The sequence below is a fragment of the Nyctereutes procyonoides genome, unplaced genomic scaffold, assembly GCF_905146905.1.
Source record: "Nyctereutes procyonoides isolate TBG_1078 unplaced genomic scaffold, NYPRO_anot_genome, whole genome shotgun sequence".
Lineage (NCBI taxonomy): Eukaryota > Metazoa > Chordata > Mammalia > Carnivora > Canidae > Nyctereutes > Nyctereutes procyonoides.
The window spans coordinates 61185366-61204145 of NW_026575140.1; the positions used below are offsets into that span (position 1 = coordinate 61185366).

General features: G+C 39.0%; 1 protein-coding gene across 2 annotated transcripts in view; it reads left to right on the forward strand.

The window, feature by feature from the left end:
- DYNC2H1 (dynein cytoplasmic 2 heavy chain 1) overlaps positions 1-18780 on the forward strand; it is a 341276-nt gene that overhangs the window by 312135 nt on the left and 10361 nt on the right. For both annotated transcript variants that reach the window (XM_055305872.1, XM_055305873.1), the window contains one exon: positions 2220-2336. In XM_055305872.1, coding sequence (XP_055161847.1) covers positions 2220-2336 — 117 coding nt within the window. The remainder of the gene's footprint in view (positions 1-2219; positions 2337-18780) is intronic.

Below are 18780 nucleotides of genomic sequence, written 5' to 3' on the forward strand. Positions count from 1 at the left end.
TAAAATAACATTTGGTGCAGATTTTTTCTCTGTGGTTTAATGATTTTCTGTTTCTTCTATTAAATTGAAGGCCAGGTATTTATAAGCAAGAGTAATTAAAGAAAGTCATATAATAAAAGGACATGTATATTTAGACCCCTTTCACTTAACACTGGGTTTCACTCAAACAGTGCATTTGTGCAGATGTTGGGAGAAGGCAGCCTCAGGGATGCAGCTTTTTTTAATATAATGTAAACAAGTGAGCTCTGATCTCAGTAATTATTAATAATCATTTCTTTGAGGGGTACCTGGGTGGCTCAGTGGCTTAAATGTCTGTCTGCAGCTCAGGTCATGATCCTGGAGTCCTGGGATCGAGTCCTGCATCAGGCTCCCTGCTCCATGGGGAGTCTGTTTCTCCCTCTGCCCCTCCCCCCTGCTTGCATGCTCTCTCTCTCTCTCAAATAAATAAAATCTTTAAAAAATAAAAATAATTATTTTTTTTTGCATCCAAGAGAGATGTGTGCTGCACAATAAAGCATTAATGGCTAAAATAGACTTCTGACAAACTTTTATTAGAAAGTATGAAGAATGCATTCATAAATAAGTAAGTACAAATAGCACTTAATATTGTTTATCATTTAATGAAGATGAAGAACAGTGAAAAACTACAGACCATAGTACATAGTAAAGCTGTGGCATTCTCAGCGAGAACTACATTTACAAATTTGCAGGCTGACAAATTAAGCTTGAAACTTGATGGAATTTCTAGAAGAGGCCCTAAAAGAACTGTCTTACCTAGAGAGGTTAGCACTGAAATTAGCAGATAACTCTCTAAATTTTAGCATCTTTTCAAGGCCAACTTGCTTTACCAACAAAGTAGCCTGAATATCATTATGTCAGTGTTGTAATAGAGTGTTAAACTTAGGTATTCAGTAATTCTATTTTTATACCAGCTCTCTCACTAACAAACAGGCTGCTTATCTTTTCTATGGTACAGCAACCTTGCTGCAAAATTAGCTATTCAAAATTATTTGTCAAGGCATATCTACTAGTACCTTCTCACATCTATACCACAGCCTAAAAAGTACAATGTAATATTTATAAGATTGTTCTGTATTGGGGGCACCTGGGCAGGGCAATCAGTTAACCATCTGACTCTTGGTTTCAGCTCAGGTCATGATGTCAAATGGTTGTGAGATCAAGCCCCATGCCAGGTTCCACATCCAGCATGGAGTCTGCTTGAGATTTTCTCCCTTCCCTGCCCGACCCTCTCCACTACTCAAATGTTCACTCTCTCTAAAATAAATCTTGGGGTATCTGAGTGGCTCAGTTGGTTGAGCATCTGCGTTCAGCTCAGGTCATGATCCTGGCATCCTAGAATTGAGCTCCTGCTCAGGGCTCCCCTGAGTGCTTCTCCCTCTGCCCCTCCCCTGCTCATGCTCTCTCTCAAAAAAATAAATAAAATATTTTTAAAAAATCTTTTTTAAAAAAGATTGTTCTGTATATTCTACACAAGTTCATATTATGAGACTATAGATGTGGCTCGAAATACAAAGTACTGACTTGACCTTTGTTGCCTTTAGATAAACTCAGGGTAGAGTAACACTTAGAAACTAAATGAATACTTTCACAGAATAAATATGAAACTAATATTATCAAAATAGTTATATTTTTATTTTCATAATTCCCTGATTGTACACCAAAGTCAATCTAGAAAAAGAGATTAACTCTTTTTTATTATTCTTTCAGCCCTACACAGCATGTCACAGATCATTTGCATTCAATTTTCTGAGCTTTGTTCTGTTCTTTAAAAAAGGATGTCAAAACTCCAAGCAGGGAACACACATTCTTCTTTAATTATGCTTTTTCACCGTTGAAGGAAGACTAACTTTTTGGCATTTTCTATTATGCTTCTACTAATCTAATACCAACATGCCTGTAGCTGTAACTAATGACATATTAAGTATTCCTAAACTATCTGCTACATAAATAGACACAGACAAAAGAGTATATGCTAAAATTGAAAATTCTATCTGTGGCAAGATCACCGTGAACAGTGGTGCAGGTCTTCACCTTTTTTGTTCTTGGATTAAATGCCATCATCTTTGTTCTCAGAAAGCTTGGCATACACTGTCACAATGGAACGTGTTGCCTTTCCTCCTGAGATAGGACAGTAACTCCTGACATTTCAACTCCTGACTTGAATGTAGATTTCAGAGGTCTGCTTATTTCCATGACAGATGGGCGGCTTGCTTCTGGAAGGCTGCAGTTTTGACGGGAGCCGGCTCTCTGAAAACCACCACGATTCTCCAAGCGTGTCACCAGTTCTCCCTTGCTGTGTGGGCTGGATTCCCCAGGTAAGGCAGCCCTGCCTTCGGGATCAATAGTCTCGGCCTAGGTATTTTTTGTTTACTTTCTAATCTCACCTGCATTTGAACAAATTTATATTGTCCTTTATAATGTTTAAATGTATGGGACGTTTTAAAATCTTTGTTATGGAAAGAATAGCATTATAGTTTTCAATTTTTAAGTAATGTATATATATATATACCCTGCTAAGAGCAAAAGCCTTTAATGGTAATATGGGTTACCAAGTATTATGTATTAGCCATGCAGAAATTGACAGACAGTGTGGACAGGCTAATACACACCTGTTGTACTGTGGCCCTCTGCTGGGAATAGATAGATGAAGAAAACAGGTCTTTTTCTTTTTCTTTCTTTCTTTTTTTTTTTTTTTTTTCTAATTCGAGTATAGTTGGTACACAGTGTCAGGTCAGTTTTGGATGTGCCACAAGGTGAGCTATGCCCACCATGGTTAGAGCTGCTACCTGCCCCTATAGGGCACTGTCACATCACTGTTGACTCTATCTCCTTTGCTGTCACATTCATCCCCACGACTCATTCCATAGCTGAGGGCTGGACCCACTGCTCCCTTCACCCATCTTGCCCATCCCTCCACCCCCTACCCTCCACCAACCACCAGATTGTTTTCTGTATTTAGGGGTCTGTTTCTATATTGTTTTATTGGTCATTTGCTTTGTTTCTTAGATTCCACATAGAGATCAAATCATATGGTGTTTGTCTTTCTCTACCTGACTTCACTTATCATAACACCCTCACACTTTATCCATATTGTCACAAGTGGCAAGGTGTTACTCTTTTTTGTGGCTTTGTGTGTATACAAGAAGCACTATCCATCTGCTGTGCTGTCAGTAGACAGTGATGCTGCATCTGTGTCATGGTGTTGTAAAGAATGCAACAATAAATCGGAAGTGTGTGTCTTTTCAAGTTAGTGTTTTTGTTCTTGAGTAAATATGCAGAAGTGGAATTGCTGAAAAGTTATAATATTTCTACTTTTAATTTTTTAGGTAACATCATTACTATTTTCCACAGTGGCTGCACCAGTGTGCATTATTCCCAGCAATAGTGAACAAAGGTTCCTTTTTTCCACATCCTCATCAGCACTTGTTATTGCTCATCTTTTTTATACTAACCCTTCTGACAGGTGTGAGGTAATCTCTCATTGTGCTTCTTTGATTTGCAATTATTTGATGACAGTAACACTGAGCATCTTTTCATGTGTCTGTTGACATTTGTATGTTTTCTTGGAAAAATATCTACTCAGGTCCTCTACCTATTCTTTAATCAGATTATTTGTTTTTCAGGGATTGAGCTGTAGAGTTTCTTTGTATATTTTGGATATGAATCCCTTATCAGATATATCATTGCAAATATCTTCTTTCATTCAGTAGGCTGCCTTTTTGTTGTGTTGATAGTTTTATTTGCTGTGCAGAATCTTTTTATTTTGGTGTAGTTCCAGTAGTTCACTTTTTACTTTGTTTCCCTTGCCTGAGGAGACATATCTAGAAAAATGTTGCTAAGACTCATACCAAAGATCTTACTGCCTGTGTTTGCTTCTAGGAGTTATATGGTATCAGGTCTCACATTTAAGTTTTTAACCCATTTTATTTTTGTGTATGGTGTAAGAAAGTAGTCCAGTTTCATTCTTTTGCAGGTAGTAGTTTTCCCAGCACCATTTGTTGAAAAGATAATCATTTTTAAATTGTGTATTCCTGTATCCTCTTTCATAATTAATTGACCATGCGAGCGTAGGCTTATTTCTGGGCTGTCTGTTCTTGATCTGTTTGTCTCCTTGTGTTAGTACCATACTGTTCTGATTACTACAGCTTTGGTGGTATATCTTGAAATCTGGAATTGTGACACCTTCAACTTGGTTCTTCTTTCTCAAGATTGCTTTGGCTATGTAGTGTCTTTTATGGCTCCATAAGAATTTTAGGATTGTTTGTTCTAGTTCTATGAAAAATACTATGGGTAATAGGGATTGCATTGCATCTGCAGATTACTTTGAATAGTGTGGGCATTTTAACAATATTTTTCCAATCCATGAATCTGGTATATATTTACATTTGTTTGTGTTCTCTTGAATTTCTTTCATCAGAGCTCTATCGTTTTTGATTACTCATATTTCACCTTTTTGGGTAAGTTTTTCCTGGGTATTTCTTTCATTTTGTTACAATTATAAGCGCAATTGTTTCCTAAGTTTCTCTGCTACTTAGTTATTAGTCCATAGAAATGCTACAGACTTCTGTATATTCATTTTGTATCTTGCAACTTTGCTGAATTCATTTATTTATTTATTTATTTTTTGTAGAGTCTTTAGGGTTTTCTACCTGTAGCATCCATGTCATCTGCCAACATTGACAGTTTTACTTCTTTACCATGTTGGATGCCATTTGTTTCTCTTGTCTGGTTGTTATGTTTAGGACTTCCAGTATTACTTTGAATAAATGTGGCAGTAGTAGACTTCTTGCCCTGTCCCTAATCTCAGAGGGAAAACCCTGTTACTCACCATTGAGTCTAATATTAGCTGTGGGTTGGTCCTACAAGGTCTTTATTATGTTGAGGTATGTTCCCTCTAAACAAGCCCCTTTTGTTGAGAGGTTTTTTTCATGAATGGATGTTGAATTTTTTTGCTTTTTCTGCATCTGTTGAGATGATCACATGATTTTTAGCCTTCATTTTGTTAATGTGGTGTATGCAGATCATTGAACCATCCTCACATCCCCAGAATATATCCCACTTGATTGGTGAATGATCCTTATACTGTATTGTTTGCTGAATGTCATTTGCTAGCATTTTGTTAAGGATTTCTGCATCTATATTCTTTGGGGATATTGGCCTGTAGTTCTCTTTTTTTGTAGTGGCTTTGTCTGATTTTGGTATCAGGGTTATGGTGGTTTCATAGAATGAATTGGAAAGCTTTCCTTCCTCTTTGATTTTTTGTGATAGTTCGGGGAGGATATTAAATCTTATATAAATGTTTGGTAGAATTTATATGAGAAGCTATCAGGCCCTGGACTTTTATTTGTTGGGAGCTTTATGGATTACTAATTCAATTTCATTATGAGTACAGTCTGTTCAGATTTTCTACTTCTTGATTCATTCTTAGAATAAGATTTGATGTTTCTGGGAATCTCTCCATTTCTTCTAGATTGTCCAATTTGTTGGCATATAATTTTTCATAGCAGTATTATATAGTCCTTTGATTTTATATATTTGGGTCCTCTCTTTTTCTCTTGATGAGTCTGGCTAAAGATATATCAATCTTGTTCATCTTTTTAAAGAACTAACTCTTGGTTTCATTGATCTTTTCTAAATTTTTTAGTCTTTATTTCATATATTTCTACTCTCACCTTTATTTTTTCTTCTTTCTACTAACTTAGGTTTTTTTTTTTCCATTCCTTTAGGTGTAAAGTTAGATTGTTTGAGGTTTCTCTTGTTTCTTGAGGTAGGCCTGCATCACTTTAATTACCCTTTTTTAGAACTGCTTTGGTTGTGTGCAGATGTTTTTGTACTATACTTTAATTTTCATTTGTTCCCATGGGTTTTTATTCCTTTTAGATTTCTTCATTGACTCCTAAGTAGCATGCGACTTAGCTTCTACCTGTTTGTGTTTTTTTCAAATTTTTTCGTATAATTCAGAAAATAAACTTGATATGATTTCACTTGTCAATAGACTTATTTTGTTGACTAATAGTTGATCTCTTATAGAGAAAACTTCATGCCCACTTGAAAAGAATGTTTTCTGTTGTTTTTGCATGGAATGGTCTGTATATATCTGGTCTTTCATGTCATACAAATAAATGGTTTTATTTGTTTTCTGCCTGGATGATCTCTCCATTGATGTAAGTGGTGTGCTGATGTTCCCAACTATTATTGTGTTGTATCTGCTCATGTTTGCTTTGTATTTAGTGTTTGAGTATTGGTCACATAGTCATTATTGTTATATGCTCTTGTTAGACTGATCTTGTTATCAGCACCCTTCTTTGTCTTCTACAATCTGTTTTAAAGTCTGTTTTGTCTGACATACATGTCATTACCTTGGAGTTTTTCCTACTTCTATTTTCGTGGATTGTGTTTTTCTCTCCATTTTCAGTGTGTATATGTCGTGGGGTCTAGAGTGAGTCTTCCACAGGGCAGCGTAGAGATGGGTCTCCTTTCACTATCCATTCATTCACCCTGTGTCTTTTGATTGGAGCATTTGAACCATTTCCATATAAAGTAATTATTGAACAAAATGGCAGGACATTATTATCATCATTTTTCTGGTTGTATTTGTAGTTCTTTCTTGTTTCTTTCATCCTCTATTTCCTTGTGACAAAGGACTTTCCAGAATGTTAATTTGACTTTCCCTTTATTTTTTGTGTATCTGTTGAATGTTTTCATTTTGCAGTTACCATGAGGTTCATATACAGGATCCTAAGTGGATAGCAGTCTGTATTGTGTTGATGGTTACATAAAGTTTGAGCATATTCTAAAATAATTTCATTTTTACTCAGTCCCTTGACGTTTTATGTGTATGATGTCATATTTTATATATTTTTGATGTTCCTTAATTTCTAAGATAATTACTACTTTTTTTCACCTTCATACTAGCTTTTTATGTGATTGCTCTATTATCGTTGCTATATGTTTGCTGTCATTGATAAAATCTCTTTCATTCAGGTTTTGTCTTATTATAGCCACTTCCTTTTCCCCTTAAAGAAGTCATTTCAACATTTCTTTTAAAGCCTGTTTTTAATAGCGATTAACTCCTTTGTCTGGTAAACTCTATATCTCCTTCAATTCTTTTTTTAAAAGATTTTATTTATTTATTTATTCATGATGAGAGGGGGGGGGCAGAGACACAGGCAGAGGGAGAAGCAGGCTCCATGCAGGGAGCCCGATGTGGGACTTGATCCCTGGTCTCCAGGATCGCTCCCTGGGCCAAAGGCAGGCGCTAAACCACTGCGCCACCCAGGGATCCCCTCTCCTTCAATTCTGAATGATAAACTTATGGAGTATTCTTGGTTCTAGGTTTTTCCCTTTCATCACTTAGAATATATCATGTACCTCCAATCTGGCCTGCAAAGATTATTGAAAAATCAGCTGACAGCCTTGCATGGTTTCCCTGTATGTAACTAGTTGCTTCTCTCTTGCTGCTTTTAACATTCTATCTTTATATTCAATCTTCAGCATATTAATTGTTGTTTCATGGTGTAGACCTCCATAGGTTCATTGTGTTTGGAGCTTTTTGTGCTTCCTGAGCCTGGATGTCTGTTTCCTTCCCCGGGTTAGGGAAGTTTTCAGCTACTATTCAAATAAGTTTTCTGCCCTCCTCTCTCTCTTTTCTGAGGCTCCTATAATACAACGCTGTCCAGAAGATCCCTTAATTTGTCCTCATTTTTTAAAAGTCTTTTTTTCTTTTTGCGGTTCCACTTGGGATACCCTGTCTTCTAAGTAGTTGACCCATTGTTCTGCATCCACTAATCTGCTACTGATTCCCTCTATAGTTTTCAATTCAGTTATTGTTTTCAATTCTGATATTTTTAATTTTCTCTTTGTTAAAGTTCTTACAGAGTTCATCTACTTTCCTCCCTAGTCCAGTGAGTATCATTAGGACCATTACTTTGCTTGCCTCCATTCTGTTTAGTTCTTGAGGATTTTGTCTTATTCTTTCATTGGGAGCATATCCTTCCTGTATTCCTATGAATTAGCAGACAGCTATTTCTCTTACACTGAAGTGTTCTTGGGTATGGTCATCCCCTGTGTAGACTATGTGCTTGGTGACTATAGCTGAGAAGTCTGGGGACACTCTGTGCGGGGGCTGCCCTGGTGGAATGGCCATAGCTAATGTGGGCACAAGCTGGGGCCATCCCAGCTCTCTTCACACAGAGGGCACCTGGCAGTACAGCAAGCAAGCTGGGGTATTCTGGGTGATCTATTCCAGAGAGTTACATGACCAGTCATCTGGAGCCAAAGTGGTACAGGCCTGGAGTGTGTGGGGGTGCTCTGCACCTTCATCAACATGGTGCTACAGCTGGAGCTACAATGAGTGCTGACTAGGGGTGTCCCAGTGTGTGTCAGCCTGGGACAGCTTTAGGGGGGATTCTTGGGGCTGGTTTGGTGAGGTAGCAGGCTGGCAATGGTACCTAGACTATGTTGCCATCTGTGCTGTCAAGGTGGAGGGCAAAACATAATCCATCACGCACCAGCCTCTTCAACCCAGAGAGAGTTCCAGCAGCTTCCTTACCATTTGACAGACATTCTAAGGCTGGATCTGTTCTATTCTAGTTGCTCTTTTAAACTGCTGCTTTTTCCCTGTGACCCAGTGTGTCCAGAGCTGGAATGGGCTGGGGGCCTGGGGCTTGCCGAGGCAGCAGGCTGGTTATGGCGCCTGCCTTTGGTGTGCATTCAAGGTGGAGGGGAACATAAACCGTGGTATTCCCCAGCCTCTTGACCTGAGAGAGTTCCAGCAGCTGTCCCACTGGTTGGCAGGACTCTAGGCCTAGTTTCTTTATACTCCAGTTGCCTTTTTAAACCATGGCCTTTTTCTGTGTCTCTGTGCAGAGGAATCAGTGTGTGGCCCTCAGTATGTCCCTCCCCACTGTAGTTCATCATGTTGGAGGAGGTTCCCTCTGTTACCTGGTTTCCCACTCTGTTCTCTTTGTGGTCCTCTGCTGTGTTCAGTAAGCCTGCAGACCTCCTTCAGGATATGCTTTGAAAATAGCTGATGACTTGGTGTCCATCATGGAATTCCAAAAACTGGAAGAAAAGAGTCTTGACAAAGACTTAGTTCATTAACATTTCCCTCTATAAAACCCTCAATTATTGAAGAACTTTCAACAATGAAACTTGGGAGATACTTGCCTTTAAAACAGGACACAGTTGTAGATGAACCATGTGACTCCTACTTAATAAAATTTTAAAATATAAGTATGAATATAAACTTTAAAGTTTTGATTCTACATGTGATGACTAAGATCTATTTCATATACTGCTTACTATAAGAAAAAGTGGTGCATTAAATTTTCCAATAATGATAATTCTCATTATAAAAAATAAAAAGCAACAGAGGGATCCCTGGGTGGCGCAGCGGTTTGGCGCCTGCCTTTGGCCCAGGGCACGATCCTGGAGACCCGGGATCGAGTCCCACATCGGGCTCCCGATGCATGGAGCCTGCTTCTCCCTCTGCCTGTGTCTCTGCCTCTCTCTCTCTCTGTGACTATCATAAATAAATAAATAAAAATTAAAAAAAAAAAGCAACAGAATATTTTTAGGAAACAACAAAATAAGGCTGTAGTAATGATTGGCAGTCATTGGTCCAAGAGCTAAAAGAGGATCCTCTAACCTGAAAGATCAATCCATATTTCTGAAGTATCCCATTTTCCTGCATATTAGCTTTATTGTCTCTAGGATTGGAGTGACTTATCAGATAGAAAAGAGAGCAGTCAATGTTTATTTCCATCTGGCTATTATTAACAGGTATGATAACAAAACTAGAAGTTATATGTAAAAGTTAAGGTTGGAATTTGCAAAGGTTTTTTGACCATAACATATAAAGTTGTATATGATCATAGAGACTAATTCAAATGGATCCAAATTAAGTGTTCATTCTCTGCGGAACAAAATCCATATAATGACTTCAGTGGAGAAAAAGGCTGGACATGTATAAGCCCCAGCAATAAAAACAGAGTACAGAGAATAATTGGGTAGTTAGAAATGCAGAAAAAGATAGCTTGGAGCAATACGGACATAATTGGCCAGAAACTGAGTGCAGATCAGGAATGTAGTGTTAGGGACAATGCCAGTCTGTTACTGGGTGGTATGCAAAGCAGCATGATATTACAAGACTCAGAATTTATTGCTTCATAGTATTTTACTTTATCATTTCTATCCTATTTTATTTACCGCACTTTAAAAATAATTTAATTAGGGATCCCTGGGTGGCGCAGCGGTTTGGCGCCTGCCTTTGGCCCAGGGCGCAATCCTGGAGACCCGGGATCAAATCCCACGTCGGGCTTCCGGTGCATGGAGCCTGCTTCTCCCTCTGCCTGTGTCTCTGCCTCTCTCTCTCTCTCTGTGACTATCATAAATTAAAAAAAAAAATGTTAAAAAAAATAATTTAATTAGAAAAAATAGCTCTTATACAGAGAGAGAAAATTAATTTGAGTATTTAGCCAATAAAAGAAATGGCTCAGATATTATGAATTTTTTTACTTTTATGAAAGGGATTTCCTTCATAATGAAAGGATTTGTGGCCGTCTTCACTGCTCTGTCCCTCCTCCCCAACTTCTCATCCTCTCCTTTACCATGAGCTCTTCCTTCTGTATAAACTTAGCATCTCTGGCCATTCTTGTGTGAGAGGAGGTACACTACTGAATGCATTAGCAAATAGCATACTGGAGCCCTGCTTCCCTAGCTGATGAGCTGGGGGCTTTGGGCCAAGTTCCAAACCCTCCAATCCAGTTTTCTTATGTGATATTGGAGACAGTGATGTGTCTACAGCCCCGGGCTGAGGATTGAATAAGTTTCTGTGTATGTGAAGCATACCTAGCATAGTGCCTCACATGTGTAGGTCCCACTTGTCCTGATGCTAATATTTTTTAATGTTTTCACATTAGTGAAAACTTCATACAGTGCTTTTGTGTTTACCAAGTGCTATCCATCATCATTAAGTACTTACATTCCTAGAGTTACACAGACAAATAACTTTCTTCCATCGGAACATTTTGTTAAGTGGGTGAGCAAACAATTATATGACTATAGCTCAGAGTTTTAAGTACAATTTACAGGTTCATGCAAACTGTCTGGTAGGTAAGGGAGGCCTCAGATGTATGACATGTAATTGGATGGAGGAGAGTTGTCCTCAGGGAGGAGGCAGCTTCTCTCAGAACTTGTAGTCACAGTATGAATAAGAAGAGATCCAGGATAAATAGAAGAATGCTAGAGGCAAGGCATTTCACAGAGGAGAAACAGCATGCTTACATGAAAGGTGGTATGATCTGAGAGCCCTAGGGCATCCTGAGAACTGCAGGTCTGGCACATCTGGGATGTATGGTTCATGTGGGAGGGGATGTAATTAGAAAGGTAGGCCAAGATGGGGTTCTGGTCCAAGATGGTGACATAGGAAGACCCTGAACTCATGTCCTCCAAGACACACCAAATCAGTTCCTCCTGAAGACCCTGAGGTCTGGTTGACCATCTGGTTGTTGTACAAAGTACACAACAACTTTGCACACAAATCACATAGAGAATGGCGCACAGATCCCATTCTACAGAGACTAAACAGAGAGCAGCAAGAGAGAGGAGACACGGTACTGAAAAGAACTACCACACTGTGAACTGCAGCAGCTAGGAGTAGCTCTGAGGGGCTGTGGTGAGCTGGTTCAGCTCCCATTCCAAATGACAGGGGAGCTGCTGCACACACTCTGGGTAGAAAGGGCTGGGGAGCACCACTGCCTCTTCCACATCTGCCTTCATAGCACATGTGGGAATAGAGTCCAAGTGCCATGGCCAGTCTTCTACCCACAGTGGGCCCTGTATGCCTAGCCCACATAATTCTCAGGTGTCACACCAAGGTGGTGGCTCCAGCACAATAGACACTGAGATACCCCCTGTTCAACATTCACCACAGCACTAGTCATTGCACCAAGGGAACAGAGGTGTGTGGTATGTAACCCAGAACACTCCAGGTGGCTTGCTAGGGCTCCCTCAGCATACAACACTCTGAGACCTCCTGGACCAGGACTAACTACTTCAGCTCCAGAGGCCCCACCCAGGTGCCTCCTGCTGAACAGTAACAAGAAAAAAGAATTTTTAAAAATGAGGATAGGTTAAGGAGTATGTTGGACAACATCCAGCAAACATTGGCATTATATGGATCCCAGAAGAAGAAAGAGAATGGGGTGGAAAACTTACCTGGAGAAATAATGAGGGAAGACTTCCCTGCCCTTCCTTCCCTGCGGAGGAAGCAGACCTCCACGTCCAGGGAGCACAGAGAGCTCCAGACACAATGACCCCAAGGAGAGCCACACTGTAATCCATAGTCATTAAAATGGCAGAAAGTAGTGTCAAAGAATTTTAAAAGCAACCACAGAGCAGCCACATACACGAGAAACCTCTTAGGGCTCTCAGCTGATTTTTCGGCAAAAACTTTTGATGTCCCAATGAGAATGGCATGATATATTCAAAGTGATGGAAGTTAAAACCTCTAACCAAGAATACTCTACCCAGCAAGTATGTCATTCAAAATTGAGTTAGTTTCCCAGACAAAAGTTAAAACAAGTTCATCACCTTAAATCTGGCCCTTCAAGAAATGTTAAACTGAAAAAGAAAATACCATAATTAGAAATAAAAAAATTATGACTAAAACATGGAATAGGGAGTAAAGAAGCAGTTCTTTAAGAGTGTATTCAAACTTAAATGACCATGAACATGATATGGACCACTGTATATTTCAGATCCTGTATATGAGCCTCATGCCACCAGAAACCCAAAACCTATAAAAGATACACAAAAGATAAAGAAATCCAAGCATAATATACAGAAAATCATCAATCACTAAGAAATAGCCAAGAAGAAAAGCACAGGACAGAGAAGAACTACAAAACAACCCAAGAACAATGAATAGAATGGCAATAATTGATACTGAAAGTGATATGGTCTAAATACTTGTCGATAAACACAGGTCGATGAATCGATAAGAAGATAAGGCCTATGAGAGACTCACTTCAGATCTCCAGACACATACCTTTTATGTAGACTGGGGGGAAAGCCAAGGTAACAATACTTGTACAAAATGGACTTGAAAACAGATGGTGACAAGAGTCTAAGAAGGCCATCATGTAATGGTAAAAAGGGGTCAGTCCATGAGGATGAGGGACAGTTGTATTTAGGCACCCAACATTAGAGCACCTAAATACATAAATATTAGCAGACATTAAACACCAAGGAGACTTCAACACCCCACTTACATCAGTGGAGAGATAATCCTTGCAGAAATTTTGTAAGGAAACTGCCACAAGTCATAATAAATTGTAGAAGAGTGAAATCTTTTTAGGTAACTTGTCAGAACACAAAGGTAGGAAACTATCAATCACAGAAAAAACTAGAACACACACACATGGAAGTTAACATGCCACTAAACAGTGAGTCGTGGAAGAAATCAAAGAGGAAATTAAAAGATAGATGGTGACATATGAAATTGAAAACAGTGACCCGTAGTATATTGTGCAGCTGAAACTAATTTAACACTATGTTAACTATACTGCAATTAAGATAATAGTAATTTTTTTAAAAAAAGAAAACATAATAGTCTAAATTCTTTGGAATACAGGAAAAGCAGTTCTAAGAGGGAAAAGAATACCCATACAGGTCTACCTGAAGAAACAAGAAAAATTTCAAACAACCTACCTTGCACCTAAAGAAGCTAGAGAAAGAAAAACAAACAAAACTTCAAACCAGCAGAAGGAAGAAAATAATAAAAGTTAGAGCAGAAATAAATGATAAAGAAACTAAAAAAAAAAAACGTACAGATCAATGAAACCAAAAGATGGTTCTTAGAAATGATTAACTAAATTTATTTTAGATAAAATAATGGATAGAAATATCCAGAGTCATAAAAAGAGGGAAGATACAGAGGATGCAAATTAACAAAATCACAAAGGATAGAAGAGAAATAACAGCATGGAAATGCAAACGATTTTAAGAAAATATTGTGAAAAATTATACATCAACAAATGGACAACCTGGAAGAAATGGATAAATTCCTAGAAACATATAACCTTTCAAAACTGAAACAAAGTCCAGGACCAGACAGCTTCAAAGGTGAATTCCACCAAACATTTAAAGAAGAAGGAGAAAAAAAAAAATAAAAAAAATATAGAGGAGGGAGAATGTCCAAATTCATTCTCTGAGGCACCACCCAGATACCAAAACCAGACAGAGATAGCACATAAAAAGAGAAATATAGGCCAATCTCTCTCATTAGCAAACCAAATCCAACAATATATTTTTAAAAATCATTTACCATAATCAAGTGGTATTTACTCCTGGAATGCAAGGGTGGTTCGATATTTTCAAATCAATCAATGTGACACATCACATCAATAAGAGAAATGTTTTAAAAAAAACATATTTCAGTAGATGCAGAAAAAGAATTTGACAAAGTACAACATCCATTCATGATAAAAAATACTCCACAAAGAAGTTTAGAGGGAACGTAGCATAGCTCCACATAACAAAGGCCTTATATGAAAGACTGACAGTGAACATCATACTCAATGGTGAAAAACCGAGAGCTTTTCCCTTTGGCTCAGGAACAAGACAGAGATGTCCACTCTCATTGCTTTTATTCAACGTAGTCCTGGAAGTCCTAGCCTCAGCAACCAGACAACCAAAAGAAATAAGAGCCATCCACATTGGTAAGGAAGAAGTCACACTTCCATTGTTTGCAGGTTATGAAATATTATATATAGAAAACCCTGAAGGACCCTACTGAAACTAGAGCTGGTACACAAATTCAGTAAAGTCACAGGATACAAAATCAATATACAGAAATCCATTGGGGTAGCCTGGGTGGCTCAGTGGATTAGCGCCACCTTCAGCCCAGGGCGTGGTCCTGAAGACCCAGAATCAAATCCCACATGGGGCTCCCTGCATGAAGCCTGCTTCTCTGTCTGTCTCTCTCTCTGTGTGTGTGTGTCTCTCATGAATAAATAAATTAAAAAAAAATAAATCCATTGCGTTTCATCAGGGAAATGCACATCAAAATCACAGTGAAATACCACCTCACACCTGACAGAATGGCTAAAATCAAAAACACAAGGAACAACGGAGGATGTGGAGAGAGTCTCATGCACTGCTGGTGAGAATGTCAGTTGATGCATCCACTATGGAAGATAGTATGGAGCTTCCTTAAAAATTAAAAATAGAACTGTCCTGTGATCCAGTCATCACACTACCAGGTATTTACCCAAAGGAAATGAAAACACCAATTTGACAAATATACATGCACCTCTATATTTATTGCAACATGATTTACAATAGCCAAGATATGCACACAACCCAGTGTTAGATGCATAAATAGAGAAGATGTCTCTGTATACAATGGTACATTATTCAGCCATGAAAAAGGATGGAATTTGTGCTGTTTATAACAACATGGGGGGCAGCCCCGGTGGCACAGCGGTTTAGCACCGCCTGCAGCCTGGGGCGTGATCCTGGAGACCCGGGATTGAGTCCCACGTCGGGCTCCTTGCATGGAGCCTGCTTCTCCCTCTGCCTGTGTCTCTGCCTCTCTCTCTCTCTCTGTCTCTGTGAATAAATAAATAAAATTCTTTAAAAATAAAAAAATAAAAAAAACATGGGTGGACCTAGAGGGTATTATGCTAATTTAAGCAAATCAGAGAAAGATATGCCATATGATTTCATTTGTATGTGGAGTCTAACAAATAAAAGAGAGAAATAGAAACCAGAAACATACCCCAAAAGTACAGAGAGCAAACAGAGCTACCAGAGGGCAAGGGGTTAAGGGAATGGACAGGGAGAGGGAGGGGTAGCCCTCCAGCTATGGAGTGAAGAAGTTATAGGAATTAGACGCACAGCATAGGGAAGAGAACCAGTGTCACTGGGACAGCGCCATGTGGGGGCAGACTCAGCACAGCACGATGTACAGACCCGTGGGTTCACTGTGCTATGCTCCTGAAATGAATGTATCATTGACTGTCCTTGAGTCAATAAAGAAGGCAGGCGCAGAGCAAGCAGGACAAGCCCTATAGCCACACCAGGGTGTGTACACCACTTCATAGTCAGTACGATGCCTCAAAGAGCTTGGAACAGGAGTGTGACAAGAGCGACGTGTGGTTTGAGAGACAGGCTGCTGTCTCCGAGCAGATGGATGCCTGGCCCAGGGTGAAGGCTGTTTGTCCTATGGTTTGTAGAGTAGCAGGTTTTCTCTGTTTTGCTCATGAAGAAACTGACAGGTCAAGTGAGTTATTTTTTATGGGCCCCACAATGGCAGCAATACTGTCCACAATAACAGTTAACATTTACTTGTGTTGATTATGTGCCAAGCACTGTGTAAAGTGTTTAAAACCCAAATTACTTAGGCCTTCCAAGAAAGGTTGAAGTAAGGAATCATCTCCATTTTAAACTAAGAAATTTGAAACGTAAAAACTTGTGCACTTGATCAAGACTACATCGTCAGTAGGTAGGTAGTTAACTTCACAGCCAGGCTTGCTTTCCAATCCTGGGCCTGGTTGTGAGCCAACCTAACAGTACAAACCAGCTGCTGCCTGTCTGGGTGAGGCCCATGGCCATCTGAACTGTGAATGCTGTTTATATTTTTAAAATAGTTGAAAATGACCAGAATTAGTATTTTACGATAGGTGAAAATTATATGAAATGCAAATTTCAGTGCCCATAAATAAAATTTTGGGAGGAAAACAGCCTTGCCCATTTATGTAGACATTATCTATGCTTTCAGACAGCACGGCAGAGTGAGATATGTCATAGACAATGACTCACAAAGCCTAAAATATTATCTGGCCCCTTACAGAAATGTTTGTCACCTCTGTATAAACTTAAACTCTTCAGCTTCTGCTTGAGTGAATGAAGCATTATATTGTTTAAGAAAAAGAAAAATTTGGGCAGCTGTCGATGCTTTTAGTATGTTTTACAGAATTTGGGGGGAAGAACAGTAATGTTTCAATGGTTTTTTACTAGGAAGGAATCATAAAATGAAGTATCACATCAATTTACATAAACCAGTAAAAAAAAAAAACTCTCACGGCTACTTCATGGCAGAGGTCTACAATCCTATGATTAACTTGAATAAAATAATGCACTTCAAAACTTGGTGACTATTCCCCTTAAGGCAGGTTTTTTTCCCAGATTATTTCCACAATATTATCCACTTAATCGCCGAGTAGCTTCATTTTAGCAGAAACATGCCCAGCACTCCAGTCACGTGCACAGCATTGCTATGAAGCAGACAGCACCTCCATTTTTTAAAAAGTATTTTAGGTTGCAGAAGACTGACATTTTGTCATTATTTTACAATGTGGCAATAGTTGAAGTCTATGAGCACCAAGTTCCATGGCTTTTACTGGGAACGAGGTAGAGAAGGCTCTACCATTGCTTCAATTATAAATGCAATACCCTTTGCCGATTAAAGATAGAATTAGGAATTCTCCAAAAAAAAAAAGGAATTTTCAAGGGCAATTAAATATAAAATGCATATGAAGCCATTTACCTAGTTTTTCTGTTTACCAGTATTTATGTGTGCTACGATAATGCTGTTTCCATGTACCCTCGTTCACTTGTGGTGCAGATTCTTAGTGGGCCCAGTCCCAGCTCAAGAGTGGTGGTTGAATAATCTAGGTCTGAATTAAGATAACCTTAGGAGACTTTGCCCCAAAAAGTCTAAAGCGTTTCCCCAAAATGTTCTATACAAAACCATTCCATAATGGTTCTCTGAGAAAAACTGTTCAGTGAACAACTTTAATCAACACAGTATTGCCCACCCTTGAAAATTCATTACTTATTTGAGAATATTGCAGATTCAGAGTATTCCTATGGGTAAGCTCACACAGGGGTCTCCATGCACCTACACCCACTCTTCTCTTAGATCTAGCAGTTTATGTGACACAGTCTGAGAAATACTGGAGGTATATGAGCCTGAGACAGCACCCTGTTTGATGTGCCACAGGACCTCACCTGGCTTTTGTCCTGTCTTTCCAGTGAAGAATGCTATTTAGGATTGTCCCCATCAGGTTAATGAAGTCCTGAACCGGCTGGGACCCCCTCAGGCCTGGACCTGCCCCCCGCAACAGGCACTACACAAACAGTTCACCTTTAGAATCAGTTTCATTCTGAGGGAAAACAGGGCTAAAAAGCGATTCCATAAGCCACTTACACAGTCTCTGTGTTACTTTTATATGAAGATATTGTCACTATGTGTTTCAGAAGATATATGTTCAAAGCTCTGTCTTGTATGGACTCTGTTTTAAAGATAATAACTATCCATATATTTTCTATGTGATTTTTTTCTCCTTTAGGCACTTACTATGAAAGCAGTGTTATTAATAAGCATTATGTTATTGAAAAAGATGAAGAAAGTATTTCTCTATAAAATATATAAAATGTATAAAAAACATTTTAAAGGGTTGCTAAACATTCTTGACTGAACAACATCTTTCAAAATACTCATTGTCAAGGGGCACCTGCGTGGCTCAGTCAATGAAGCCTGAGTGAAGCCTCTTGGGCTCAGGTCCTGGGATCTTAGTGTCCTGAGATTGAGTCCTGCATTGGGCTCCCTGCTCAGGGGGTAGTCTGCTTTTCCCTCTCTCCCTCTCCCTCTGCCTGCTGCTCCCCCTGCTCATGCTGGTTCTGTCAAATAAGTAAGTCAAATCTTTAAAAATAAAAACAAAATACTCATTGCTGGCAAGTTGTTTCCTG